This window comes from Portunus trituberculatus, chromosome 48 (genome assembly GCF_017591435.1).
Source record: "Portunus trituberculatus isolate SZX2019 chromosome 48, ASM1759143v1, whole genome shotgun sequence".
NCBI lineage: Eukaryota > Metazoa > Arthropoda > Malacostraca > Decapoda > Portunidae > Portunus > Portunus trituberculatus.
Window position 1 is genome coordinate 12,246,564 of NC_059302.1, and position 15,356 is coordinate 12,261,919.

At 41.2% G+C, this 15,356-nt stretch overlaps 1 protein-coding gene across 3 annotated transcripts in view; it reads left to right on the plus strand.

Moving 5' to 3' along the window:
- The first annotated feature begins 6,678 nt into the window (after nt 1-6,678).
- LOC123498843 (serine protease svh-1-like) overlaps nt 6,679-15,356 on the plus strand; it is a 47,406-nt gene continuing 38,728 nt past the window's right edge. The window contains exons 1-6 of one of the 3 annotated variants that reach the window (XM_045246313.1): nt 6,679-6,934; nt 10,429-10,540; nt 11,476-11,623; nt 12,439-12,617; nt 13,058-13,582; nt 13,857-13,943. In XM_045246313.1, the coding sequence (XP_045102248.1) occupies nt 10,454-10,540; nt 11,476-11,623; nt 12,439-12,617; nt 13,058-13,582; nt 13,857-13,943 (1,026 nt within the window). In that variant the 5' untranslated portion in view covers nt 6,679-6,934; nt 10,429-10,453. The remainder of the gene's footprint in view (nt 6,935-10,428; nt 10,541-11,475; nt 11,624-12,438; nt 12,618-13,057; nt 13,583-13,856; nt 13,944-15,356) is intronic. The other 2 variants (XM_045246314.1, XM_045246315.1) reach the window with 2 other exon arrangements.

The window sequence follows — 15,356 nt, forward strand, 5'->3', positions numbered from 1 at the left end:
AAACACTCACCCCCAAAACCAGGCTGTGTGTGTGTGTGTGTGTGTGTGTGTGTTTCACTGCTTGATCTGCTGCAGTTTCTGACGAAACAGCCAGACGTTATCCTACGGAACGAGCTCAGAGCTCATTATTTCCGATCTTCGGATAGGCCTGAGACCAGGCACACTCCACACACCGGGACAACAAGGTCACAACTCCTCGATTTACATCCCGTACCTACTCACTGCTAGGTGAACAAGGGCTACACGTGAAAGGAGACACACCTAAATATCTCCACCCGTGTGTGTGTGTGTGTGTGTGTGTGTGTGTGTAGGAATATTTACAGCGAATAACTGTGTGTGTGTGTGTGTGTGTGTGTGTGTAGGAATATTCATAGCGAATAACAGTGTGTGTGTGTGTGTGTGTGTGTGTGTGTGTGTGTGTGTGTGTGTGTGTGTGTGTGTATTTACCTAATTGTAACATACGGGAAAGGAGCTACGCTCGTATTGTCCCGTCTCCATATCTACTAATGTCCAACTTTTTCTTAAAATCATGAACATTCCTTGCGTTGACCACTTCCACATCCAAACTATTCCATGCTTCCACACTTCTATGAGGGAAGCTATAATTTTTCACATCTCTCCTATAAGTGGCCATCTTTAGTTTTTTTCAATGCCCTCTCGACACTCTTTCATTCCACATACACAGATCTTCCCTGTCCATTTTTTCCATGCCATTCATTATTCTGTATATCGCTATCAGGTCTCCCCTCTCTCTTCTGTTTTCCAGGGTCGGAAGTTGCATCCTATTCAGTCTGTCCTCATAAGTCAAATCTCTCAAGTCAGGCACCATTTTTGTCGCAGCCCTCTGTACTTTCTCTAATTTTCTTATGTGTTTCTTCAAGTTCGGAGCCCACTGTATTGTTGCATATTCAAGCCTCGGTCTTATCATTGCAGTAATTATTTTCTTCATCATTTCCTCATCTAAATATACGAACGCCACTCTTATGTTCCTCAATAAGTTCAATACTTCTCCAATTATTTTGTTTATATGTCTCTCTGGCGATAGGTCATTAGTAATTGTTACCCCGAGATCTTTTTCTTCATTACTGGTTTTTATGTCTTCATTTCCTATCTTGTACATACTCCTGATTCTTCTTTCACTCTTGTCAAACTCTAATTTCTTGCATTTTGTCGTGTTGAACTCCATTTGCCATGTACAGCTCCATTTCCATATTCTGTCCAAGTCTTCCTGAAGTAATTTGCAATCTTTGGCACATCTCACTTTCCTTAACAATTTTGCATCGTCTGCAAATAGGCTCACATAACTGGACACCCCATCCACCATGTCATTTATATAGACCGCAAACATTACTGGTGCCAACACCGATCCCTGTGGGACTCCACTCTCCACCAAGCCCCACTTTGATGGTCTGTCCTTAATTATTGTTCTCATTTCTCTTCCCACCAAAAAGTCTTCCATCCATTTTAGCAAACTGCCATGCACTCCTCCTACCATTTCAAGTTTCCAAATCAAAGCCTTTTTTAAATCCAGATATATTCCATCAGCCCAACCATCTCTTTCTTGTATTTTCTAAAACCAAATTGACAATCACAAAGTATGTCATTCTTCTCCAAGAAATCTGTGTGTGTGTGTGTGTGTGTGTGTGTGTGTGTGTGTGTGTGTGTGTGTGTGTGTGTGTGTGTGTATGTGTGTGTGTGTCGGAATATTCATAACGCATAATTTTGATTTATGAACACACACACACACACACACACACACACACACACACACACACTCTCTCTCTCTCTCTCTCTCTGGCCTAGACTTTTAAACACTTAAAAAACAGTGATGACTATTCTCTCGCACCTAACGTGCACCTGACTTCATGACAGTTTACCGCGTTCAGGTTTAATTTGTTGTGGGGTATATGTATAACCCATTAATATGTATATAGGGATGGCACCTTGTCTCCTGCCTCTATCTGTCCTTGCAACACACTGCCAGGAGCGACTATTCACAGCTGTGTTTTAGTCTCCACCTTTAATTTGCATAATGAGTGTGTCGTGAGATAATGATAATGATGGTGGTGTGTGTTGATGGTGATAGTAGTGATAAGAGAGTGGCGTTCGCGGTCTCTTCTTCTTCTTCTTCTTCTTCTTTTTCATATTACTATTATTATTATTATTATTATTATTATTATTATTATTATTATTATTATTATTATTATTATCATTATCTTCATTATGATTATTACTATTCATCCCTATTTTGTCGTTCATTTTCATTATTCAGTAAGGCATTATAATGAGATAGACACAATGTGTCATAAAGGCTGTAGCTACTAATGGTGAGAAGAGTGACATTACAGCCATTTCTATTATTATGATTACTATTTCATCTGCATTTTTATCTCATTCATTTACTATGATTTGGTAAGGCACTTCCATAAGATGAGCACTTAATCTGTGTCATGGAAGCTGTAGTGCGTTGTGACAGGATGAGCGCCATTACGACCTTCCTCATTATCTGCATTATTTTATCTATGAGGACATTGGGCAGGTTCCATAGTCGCCATTTTTGTTTATTAGGTAACCAACAAAACCACTCCAGCCATCCTATTTGTTTGGCGGCTCACTAACTTTGGAAACTTTTTGGCATGAGTGCTTATGAAAAGATTCTGCTGACCCATTGCGACGGTTCGGAGGCAGGTGGTGAAGGGAACACTGGCTGAGGATTAGTGTTCTTTATTCCTGACTGGTTTGGCTGTGGGTAGTGTTATCAGTCAGTCACGAAACTATATATAGATGGAGAGAGACTAGCATACTCACTTCTCAACCCATGCTCTATTGACAACTCTATTTCATTCATTACTCTATTTATTCACCATTCTATTTATTCATATTTCTTTATTTATCTATTTTTTTTTATTTTTACTTACTTATGTATCAATTGATTTATTATGATCGTTTTTGCTCTACAATGGGATCCAATTAGTGATCGATTAGTAAGTGAAACAAAAGGCACGACACTCGTTCTGCATGGTAACCTCGACACACATGTTTGCTCTTGTTTGGAGTCTAGCGGCGACCTTGACACGAACTCTTCCTCTTTCCGTCTCTCACTATAGGGCAGCTGGGGACGACCTTGCTGTGAACACCGCCTCGCTTGTAAGTTTTTCCTATTACTGATTGGTCATTCGTCATCCGCTGTGTTTCCGGAGTAACATCGGCTTATTTTTGTCAGTGAGTTGTTACGCGGGACAGTTTTCCTAATACTGTCTACTTTGTCGCTCTCTCTCTCTCTCTCTCTCTCTCTCTCTCTCTCTCTCTCTCTCTCTCTCTCTCTGTGTGTGTGTGTGTGTGTGTGTGTAATTCACACAGCCAGTCTTCCCCATTACGGAGCGAGCTCAGAGCTCATAGACCGATCTTCGGATAGGACTGAGACCACAACACACATTCCATACACCGGGAAAGCGAGGCTACAACCCCTCGAGTTACATCCCGTAACTATTTACTACTAGGTGAACAGGGGCCACACATTAAGAGGCTTGCCCATTTTCCCTCGCCGCTTCCCGGGACTCGAACACAGGCTCGATTGTAAGTCGAGAGTGCTAACCACTACACTACGCGATCTGTGTGTGTTTCACTTTTTGATCTGCTGCAGTCTCTGACGAGACAGCCAGATGTTACCCTACGGAACGAGCTCAGAGCTCATTATTTCCGATCTTCGGATAGGCCTGAGACCAGGCACACACCACACACCGGGAGAACAAGGTCACATTTCGATTTACATCCCGTACCTACTAACTGCTAGGTGAACAGGGGCTACACGTGAAAGGAGACACACCCAAATATCTCCACCCGGCCGAGGAATCGAACCCCGGTCCTCTGGCTTGTGAAGCCAGCGCTCTAACCACTGAGCTACCGGGTGTGTGTGTGTGTGTGTGTGTGTGTAATTCACCATTCACCACGGTCGTCTGCTGGTCACCCAGCCAGTCTTCCCCATTACGGAGCGAGCTCAGAACTCATAGACCGATCTTCGGGTAGGACTGAGACCACAACACACTCCACACACCGGGAAAGCGAGGCCACAACCCCTCGAGTTACATCCCGTACCTATTTACTGTTAGGTGAACAGGGGCCACACATTAAGAGACTTGCCCATTTGCCTCGCCGCGCCGGGACTCGAACCCGGAGATATTTGTGAGTGTGTGTGTGTGTGTGTGTGTGTGTGTGTGTGTGTGTAAGAGAGAGAGAGAGAGAGAGAGAGAGAGAGAGAGAGAGAGAGAGAGAGAGAGAGAGAGAGAGAGAGAGAGAGAGAGAGAGAGAGAGAGAAACTCACTTCATGGTAATTCACCCAACCTCCTTCCTGCCCCCCATCTCATTTGGAAATCCCTGTTACACACCACACACTACTGTAAGGTACGTATCTCCTCGGACTGTCCTATAGGCGGCCCTTCCTTCCTACCTTCCTCCATCCTGCCATCTCTCCCTCTTGTAGTCTCGTCTTATCGTGCCCCACATCTCTTGATCACTCGCTATTGGATTAAAAGAGAGAGAGAGAGAGAGAGAGAGAGAGAGAGAGAGAGAGAGAGAGAGAGAGAGATTATGTGTGTGTAGTTCAAGTAAACATCAGTGAAATCTTAAATCTTTTTCCGAGACGTACAATTTTTCTTTTTTCTTTAGTGTTTTCTTCCTGTTCTTCTTCGTTTCTCTCACTTTTCCCTTCCTTTGTACAACCAGAAAGTGCATTTTTATTTTTAATATTTCTCTTCTTCTTTATTGGTAATTATTTTTTTAACTTGATTGTACATGTAAAGACAGATTTATGAGGATTGGACTGATTTATGAATGAGATGGATAGATGGAGATAATTTGACGTGTGTTTAGAGAGGCATGTGTACGCCCAATGGTTGCCTGCCGCTTGCTCTATTTTTCATGTGCTTTTATGTTACAGGTCGTGGTGGTGGTGGTGGTGGTGGTGGTGGTGGTGGTGGTGGATGCTGTTGGCTGAGATTTTCAGTGGGTTTGTTTATATGATAGGGATATTTTTTTTTTTTCTATCAAAGAACTGTCCCAGCTCTGAGAAACACACACATATACAGAAATTTGGCAATCCTATAGCCCAAAGTGTGTTGCGAGAATACGAGCATATAACTTTCATGCTACTCACAGAACAGAGATAAAAAAAAAAGTTAGGAAATATACCGTAAATATGAATAATTCTGTATCTGCATTAAGAAGAAGAAGGAGAAGAAGAAGAAGACATTCAGAGGAAGAACTTAATCAGTTTATATACAAGCGAGAGAGAGAGAGAGAGAGAGAGAGAGAGAGAGAGAGAGAGAGAGAGAGAGAGAGAGAGAGAGATAACAAACAAAAACATAAAGTTTGAGTGATAGAAAAGTCAAGACAGAACAGAGAACATCTTCATTCATAACTTCCTATGATATTCAAGTAGAAACAACCTAAAAATAGACAAAGGAAAAACTTTGAGTGTTACAAAGCCTGTAGCCTTAAGGGAGAGTAGGAAAATTCTCTTCTTTGTTTCTTATCCAAGAAGACTATAACGATGACGCACGAGAAGTATAAATGAGAGGAAAAATTGGTTTAAGACACTTGAGGCTCAAGACAAAGGTTAAACAAAGTAATTCCAGTGATCTAGCCAATACTCGTAATCTGAAACGTTTTTTTCTTTCTTTAGGACTCTTTTCAAGGCCCACATAAATGATTAGTTGAAATTTCATAGTTTTTTTTTTTTTTCATATCAGTGTAGAATCATTATCGTTGTTAGATTATTGCAAGAGGAATAACAACATTGACAACTTACAACAGCTTTTACTACAGACTGTTAAGAAGTAAGCGACGATCAGAATGACGAAATATGAAAGACTATGGATTGAAGATCTCATATTGGTAAACAGTTTTCTCACAGGGACTACCTTTAGAAACCGTTTCTTTCTTTTTTTTTATGCAAAATTTTTCATTCGTCGCTAGAAACATGTAAACACTTTTAAAAAACCCTTATAACTTCCACTAAAGACAGGTGTCGTGTAAAGTTAGAGTTAAACCGAGGAAATCTCTATAAGGATATGAAACAGGTATATTTCTAGCGATGGTGCAGTCATTTGTTCAACCGTCGCTAGAATCATGCAAGCACTCTGGTAAACCTCTACAACTTCCACTACAGCCACTTGAGTATTGTAGTTATATATATATATATATATATATATATATATATATATATATATATATATATATATATATATATATATATATATATATATATATATATATATATATATATATATATATATATATATATATATATATATATATATATATATATATATATATATATATATATATATATATATATGTATAATTTGAATGCTTAATAGATATGAAGCTTTACAAAGAGTCACGCTATCCTAAATTTTCTCAGGTTTATCAAAGTATTCGCAGATCAGGGTTTCTATTCTCGAAACACCACAATCTGATTTCGGCAACTTAAGACACTGTAGTGAAAGCAATTCAAGTTTTCAGAGAGAGAGAGAGAGAGAGAGAGAGAGAGAGAGAGAGAGAGAGAGTTGATCACATGTACTCGTTATCACTCAGTTATTAGGACATCGTCAGCTGTACTTTGAGTAAACATCGTGGCCCTCAGTCTCCACGCTTCCTCCCCCCCCTTCCCCACACACAGACACAGCCTGCTCACACGCTCACAGACAGAACACTCATGCACGTTCAGTGAAGCGGGAATACCAACTCGGTAATTCTGTGTTGTGCTACTTCTCTCATTCTGGCGGCAGTTACAAAGTGTGCGTCTAACCATACACTTCCACGGTGACTAAGTGTACTCCTATACCGAATTCATAAACATCCACATGTACTTCTGCTGCAAACAATTCTCGTATACTTAGACATGACATCAGATTCTTGATCCTGGTCTGTTCTGGTGAGTTTCTGTTCTCTGTTTTGTTGTGGCAGGAATGATAAAGGCGCTTGTATTTTCCTTATCTCAGGCAGCACCTGCTTTAGTGTTCTCAAAAGTCTCGATTCTTTATCTCTACCATTTTTTACTAAGTGCTCGTGGAAGATATTTAGGTTTACGAGCATTTCTTTTCGTGATTCTATTGACAGGTTCAACGAAGATTCTGCTTTATCAACTGAGGGGAAAAATGGATAGATTATTCATCTATGTTGCATGTGAAAGTAAATATTACAAGAAGGGGAAACGTTTCTAGAATACGGATCCTGTTTACTAATGATTTTTGTTATGATTTTACGACAATGAATTAGATAGAAGGCAGATCCTTTGTTATTTTTTCAATCACACTTCTGCCTCACGTGTCTTGCACCATGTTGTTCATATAGATTCTTGTGTGAAGTAGATGTTCGTAAAAGGTTGTGACTTGGGCTCTCAGGGGTGGGGGGGAGGGCTAAAAATTTGGCAAAGCATGATATGAAATATATATACTGAGTGGTTGTGGGGTATTGTGCTTACTTGCAGCCTCATAAACATACTATGTTCAAGCCTGTTAGAAAGAACATTGAGAGGAGACTCTTCGTCCGGGTAGAGTACGCACTCGTAGTAGAGTAAACATAAAGCCAGTATTCAAGAAATATCTTGACAAAACTCTTGTTAGAATTGACGTCGAGAGATTGTTGAAACTTTAGAATGTGAAAATTCTCCGGAAGGCGAATGGAGATAAGTGCAGGCAATGTAGCTGACTAAGATCGATTTATCAAACACAGCTGATGTCTCACTCAACATCTCAGCCAACATGCAGGACGGTTAATACACATTTCACATCGATTTTACTCAAGGCATTGAGAACGCAATCGTTTTATTTTCAAGTAAAACGGTCCCTATTCTGTCGGTGGAGAGAGGACTCTCTCTCTCTCTCTCTCTCTCTCTCTCTCTCTCTCTCTATATATATATATATATATATATATATATATATATATATATATATATATATATATATATATATATATATATATATATATAATTCGGCTTTCGCATTCATATATGTCCAGTGCAGTACCATCGTGTTTTTACTCTCCGTGTTATTTCTGTCACTGTGTCGCGATGTCAAATATCGTTGGGATTTTTATATTATTCATCATTTCTTTATTTGTTTTTTTTCCTTGTTACTTGGGAACGTCGGACGAATGTTGCGAGTTTGCTGACGAAAATTAATTATGAATTGATTTTGAATAATTCTGTATGATTTGTCACAGCCAAAGTATACGGACAGCAGTCTCAAACAACGTATTTGTAATAATGTTGGACGAAAAAATAAAGGATTTTTTTTTTTCAGTTTATATATTATTCATTTGAAATATCATTGATATAATCTTAAAACATTTGGTTAGGGTTTTTCCCTTCTTTTCTCACATAAGGAACGCAAAATCAGCTTCTGTAAGAAGTAACTACAACTATGTATGAATAGACATACATCACTGAAGCGTCACAGATTTCACTAACAATTAACTGACACTACACTGATACTGAACTGAAATGTGTGAATTGACAGTCAGCTGGCTGGTTTACAAGGATTTCTCTTTACATCGCTACCCAAGGAACGATTCTCAGAAAGACTCCATTTGTCCTCACCTTAGATTAAGTTTATGGCTTAACAAAATTCCCCTATAGCCACCAAACTAGACTTTGGCCTCATGTTATTCTCTTTTCCTTAATGGGGAAATCCCACTACTAAAATGTCGAGTCTGCTCATCAATGATGAACATGAATATTTATTCTTTGTCTTGTTGCTGTGCTGCTCATGAAAGGTGTAATTTATTATTTGGTAGTTTGATGTGCAGGCAAGTGAATGTTTGTCCTGGATTCAAGTCTGGCAGCTTGATGCGTGTGTGGCTATAATGCTCATGCTGCATCTGACCTCATCTGACCTCATCAATAAGGTTGTTTTGCCTTTATGGTGACTATTGAGGAAGCAGTGTTACCAACCCGTGAGGTCGGATATGATTTTGTTAGGAAACGTTTTTAAAGTGGATATAAAAAGAGAACAAAATATATAAATTAGTGTGTGTGTGTGTTTCACTGTTTCACTTTTTGATCTGCTGCAGTCTCTGACGAGACAGCCAGACGTTACCCTACGGAGCGAGCTCAGAGCTCATTATTTCCGATTTTCGGATAGGCCTGAGACCAGGCACACACCACACACAGAGACAACAAGGCCACAACTCCTCGATTTACATCCCGTACCTACTCACTGCTAGGTGAACAGGGGCTACACGTGAAAGGAGACACACCCAAATATCTCCACCCGGCCGAGGAATCGAACCCCGGTCCTCTGGCTTGTGAATTCAGCGCTCTAACCACTGAGCTACGGTGTGTGTGTGTGTGTGTGTGTGTGTGTGTGTGTGTGTGTGTGTGTGTGTGTGTCCATGGCCAGACTCTTTTACATACATTATTAACGAGGACAGTTTGATTAAATAGACTGCAGTGTCTGATGTCTCCCCTCCCGCCCCTTGTCTTCCTGGCACTCTCCAGTATACCAAGTCCTGGTGTCCCTTCAAGCTGGCATCCCTCAATGTCTCATTTTGTTTCTCTGTTGTTTCTCCGTTTTTTCCTCGTTTACTTTGTGTTGATATTATACGAATACTTGGCAGTCTCTCTCTCTCTCTCTCTCTCTCTCTCTCTCTCTCTCTCTCTCTCTCTCTCTCTCTCTCTCTCTCTAACCGTATAAAAGGACAACATTTTCTTATTCGTTAATGTGAATGTTTATCTACTTTCATGTGTTCAGTTAGATTATCGATGTGTTTGAGTGGATGCAGTCAAAGTTTTAGAAAGCAATACTTGTCCTACTTGCTATTACTCTTTAATTGCTGGGTAATGAAAGTAAGAAGCTCACGCGATTTTCCTTCACCATAAGCAAAAACGATATGCACTGAAATATTTATACCACTGCCTCACTCTCTTTGCTGTCAGTGATATCGCCTGAAATTATACCATATTCCTGCACCAGTCGGTTGAATTGAGCTCAAGGAGAAGCCAATAAACTGGTTAGATTTTTGTAAGGTTTATTTAAGTATCAAGAGTCTAGAAAACCGTCATAATAAAAGAAATAGAGGTAGACCATTGTACGCTGTTCGGGCCTTGCTTCGTAAGTCTGTGGTCAGCTGTGCTCTACCTAAGCTGCTGGAGTGTTGTAGGGATATCCAGAAGACCAATCCTCTCCACCAGGGACCGACGGGGCTAGGAGTGCGAATGTGTGTATCTGGTGTTTTGTCTGGGCCGCCACATGTAAGATTGCGGACTTCGTATGTAGATATTCTGATTCTGATTCTTAACTTTTATTCACAAGATGTAATATGGTACAATACATGTGAAAGAGACTGTTTTTGCACTTGGCCAGTCTCATCATGTAGATAGAAGGGCAGAGATGTCACTGTCTCACTGTTACTCTGCTCCCTCCACAGTGCCCCCTAGCAGCCCACAGTACAGATGTGGTCCTCACGCCGGCGCAGCAGTGCAGGGGCGCCTCTCGTGAGCCTCCTGGTAGTGGTTCTCTTCGGTCACGTCACTCTGGCTGTAAGTGTGCCTGACTTCGAGGCTCACTGAAAATACCCATACTGTGCTTTAATTGGAAGTGTTACGTCTGTTATTTCCCTGAGTTACTTGATACAGTTGAAGGGATGTGTTGTAATTATGTTGTGTGGTTGTTTTCCATACTACTACTACTACTACTACTACTACTACTACTACTACTACTACTACTAATGATAAGAATAATAATAATGATAATAATGATTGAATGGGATGAACTCAATAATCAGGTTTTTAGCACTGAGCCATTAGGGAACTTTAGAATAAGATCAGAAAAAATATATGGATGGAGATGACAGAAGGAAATAGGTCGTTAGGTTTCAAACGTGTAGGCCTGATTGTTACTTGCACCTCCCCATGTTCACTTATGTTTTTTACTACTACTACTACTACTACTACTACTACTACTACTACTACTACTACTACTACTACTACTACTACTACTACTACTCCCACTACCACTACTGCTGCTGCTACTGCCACTACACTGCTGCTGCTACCACCACCACTGCTGCCACCACTGCTGCTGCTGCTGCACCACACCACCACCACCACCACACCACCACTGCTGCTTGCTGTTGCCACCACCACCACCACCACCACCACCACCACCACCACCACTGCCACTGCCACTGCCACCACTGCCACTGCACTGCACTGCACACACTGCTGCCACCTGCCACTGCTGCTGCTGCTGCTGCTGCTGCCACTGCTGCTGCTGCTGCTGCTGCTGCTGCTGCTGCTGCTGCCACCACCACCACTACCACCACTACTACTACTACTGCTACTGCTACTGCTACTACTACTACTACTACTACTACTACTACTACTACTGCTACTACTACTACTACTCTTTCAACAAAACACTTCCGTAACTCCCGCCCATGCCTTATAATCCATCCAGCTCGTCTCTACCTCAGATTCTCCTGCCGTGGGATAGCAGACCGACCAAGGTGAAGCAGAAGACAGACCTTAAGCCCCCGGCACCCCCGCTCGTAACCAGCATTCGACCTCCTGTCATAGTCTACAGCAGGCCAGGAGCGAGGCATTCCAGTGGCAGACTAGCACGTGAGTCATCTCTTCATTGTGTCACGATGAAAACCTAAAAAGACATGACTGGAGAAAGAAAATGTGGTGAATTCGGTAAGGGGAAAAACGAAGATTTTAGGAGTGGATCTTGCTTTACCGTTATCGTTATTGTTGTTGTTGTTGTTGTTATTGCTCTTTCTTCTCAGTTTAATTCCCTATTCGCTATCATTATTTATAATTTCAATTAGCCTTTTCCTGTTTTATATATATATATATATATATATATATATATATATATATATATATATATATATATATATATATATATATATATATATATATATATATATATATATATATATATATATATATATATATATATATATATATATATATATATATATATATATATATATATATATATTGCTATTCCTTTATTCATTCCTTTGTCTCTTATCTCTACTTTCCTGTGTTTTCCATCAGATCTTAGGCCTCTCTCTTCACATTCCTACATACCACCTTCACGTCCACGGCTACTCTTCCTAGAGTGCGTTGTTCTCCTTAATAGGTCAGGTACAAAAGTGGTTGGAGGTTAAGGAAGTTTATTTGGATTCATTTACAATACATTTTGCGTTTCATCTCAATTTCACTGAATAAGATTTGCTGATGTTCTTCCTGCGAAATTTAACAGATGATGAATGTTAACCTTTTCATTGCTATTTGTTGCATTTTCCTTTCATTACTCACCAGTCTGCAATACCTGTTCTTGCTCTACATTGTACCGTTATTGAAGACTCTCTCTCTCTCTCTCTCTCTCTCTCTCTCTCTCTCTCTCTCTCTCTCTCTCGCTGCAGGGGGTCGCAATGTGAAAGTCGTCACGGTAAAAACCACCAGAGGGCGAGGAAGGAGCAGAGAGCAGTCACGCAATACCTTCGTGGACCCGCAGACTGTATATACGCCCCAGGTTGTCCCGCAGCACCCGGTTGTTGGTCCACTGTGCCCAGAACCCAACGGCCTCTTCCCTTACCCCCACGTACGTCACACTCACTTGCCGGCGCGAATGGTTGTCTCTTGGTCGATTTAAGGCTTTAGGAGCTGAAGTTTAGACTGTGGTGTTGGTCCTTTTTTCCACTGTCCTTCCATATAGACTGATATATATATATATATATATATATATATATATATATATATATATATATATATATATATATATATATATATATATATATATATATATATATATATGTACATAGGTATGTACGTATATATTCAATCATACTTATGTTTTAACTCATTACCATTAGTATAGAGGAGAGTAGTGTGCAGTCACGCAAGTAAAGAATTCTGGCTGGAACTTCAAATCATTCGTTGTTTAAAGTCTGTGCATGAGTTCCTCTAAGGATGACAAGAGTTTATCCTCGAAAGCTCTCTCCTGAGGCAGTGTCACAGCATAACCAGAACCTTTTCCTTTAGGACTGCGCCAAGTACGTGACTTGCAGCTGGGGGAGGGGTGTGGTGATGAGCTGTGGGGTCGGCACTCTCTTCAGTCCTGACAGCGGCCGCTGTGACTGGCCTAGCTCCGTTACCTGTTACTCTCCTCCCGCATCCGCTTCAAGACCGCAGTTCATTCCACCAGGCCAGGGCACACCGCCAGGACACAGAAGAGACCCACCAGGCCGTGGTGGATCCCGAGGCAACAACAGTGCTTGGGGACGCAACGCCAAGGTCGGGGGAAGTGTCGATATTACTGGGGGACGCGGGAGTCCCCCAGGACACAGAATTAGCTCCCAAAGTCAAGGCGGTAGCCCTCCAGAACAAGGTGGCAGTCCCCCAGGACAAGGTGGCAGCCCTCCAGGACAAGGTGGCAGGCCCCCAGGACAAGGTGGCAGCCCTCCAGGACAAGGTGGCAGCCCCCCAGGGCAAGATGGCAGCCCTCCAGGACAAGGTGGCAACCCCCCGGGTAAAGGAAGAGGACTGATAACTTCCGTGGCTGGAGCAGTGAGTGTCCTGTGTTGTGTTAGTGTTGTGCATAGACAGTAAAGTAAGAGCCAAGGAAGCTGCCTGTTTGACGCCAGACACGTACACAGAGGCAGTGGACCAGTACAGGCAGCAACAAGTCTAGACACGCAGCATGTTCAGCGTGATAGGGATGGATGAACATACATTCTCTCTCTCTCTCTCTCTCTCTCTCTCTCTCTCTCTCTCTCTCTCTCTCTCTCTCTCTCTCTCTCTCCGCCTGCATTTATCGTTTGTTCTGTCTCTGGTGCCTCAGGGAAAGGAGTTAGTGAGATCCAAGTGGAGATCAGTTGTCAGCCGGGTGAGCAGTGTGGTGAACGGCGTCGGTGCTGTTCTTAAACAGGTCAGTCTGTTCGAAGGGGAAGAGGTGGGGGGAGTCTTCGTCATCCTCAGCCTAGTTAAGTCAGAGCTATGCACGCTGTTGTTCCTGTTCCCTATACATCCTATTCATCCTCGCTGCCCTTGTGTTGTCGTACTGTACGTACCTTCCTCCCGTCTATAACTGCACCTTTATCCTGCTCACGAAGAACACTGATAGGGTCTCAGTTAAGAAAAGCAATTAAGGATGTTGGAAAGGAAGAGAAAGGTAGACAAAGGAAAGAAAAGGCTGGACTGGTTGAGGGGTATTGGTAGGCAAATAGGGGAAGAGGGCAATGAAAAAAAAGGAAAAAAATAAACGAGGGAAATTGGTATAAAAAAAGGTGATATGTTTTAAGAAAAAGAGAGGAAGGGAGAAGGAGGAAAAAAGCGCTAGTTGGTAAATAAAGGAAAGTTGATACGTTTTAAGGACAGACAGACAGAGAAGAGAGAGAGAGAGAGAGAGAGAGAGAGAGAGAGAGAGAGAGAGAGAGAGAGAGAGAGAGAGAGAGAGAGAGAGAGGGGAGGGGGGAGGTGTGATGGATTTACGGATGGAAAAAGAAAGAAAGGAAAATTGGAAAGGATATGGAGTAAGTCAAAAGATAAAAAAGATGCAAATAATTAAAGTGAAGATACTTAAGTAGGAGGAAAGAGGGACTGGATGAGGCATAAGGTAAGTCAGCGGATGTGAGGAATGGATATTTTCTAGGAAACTACCTTTCATAATTCAAGAGTTATTTGCCATAAGGGCATTTCAACACCATTATTTTTTCATCATACTTTTGAAATTATCCTTAGCCGTACAGTTAAGCTCTATACGCTGACCACTCTCTTATAAACGTGTTCATTTTGTCTAACTCTTAGTAAAGTCCTTTCCTTATTTATTAACTTCCCTTTCTTACGTAATTCCTTTGAAACATGACTCAAGACACGTGTCTCGTGTTCTTAACTTATTTGCTCTCCCTTTTGCACTACCTTTACAAACCACAAAGGTAATTATTCTCTTCCTCATTAACTTAGAATATAATTTTTGTTTACACGTGATTAATTTATGGTTCGTATTCCTAAATGCTCTTTTTCTCTCATTGACGTTAATTTCAAAAGGCATAAAGAGAATTGTTCCCTTTCTCATTAATTTCAAGCTTCATTTCTGTAGATATTGAAATGACCTGGTTCATTTGGTTCTTTTATTAGCAATTGTTTGAAGAACCATAAAGAACCATAGGGATGCATAATTTGGTTCTCGTGAGTATTGTTTGCCCACTGATGGGTAAGAATCATTGCTAACCTATCACCAGAACCATACAACCACACGGAATTACAGAAAATGGTTCGTGTTGTTAAATAGCTTATTCTGTCATTAGTAACATATTCAGAGGCTGCAGAGATGAATAATCGG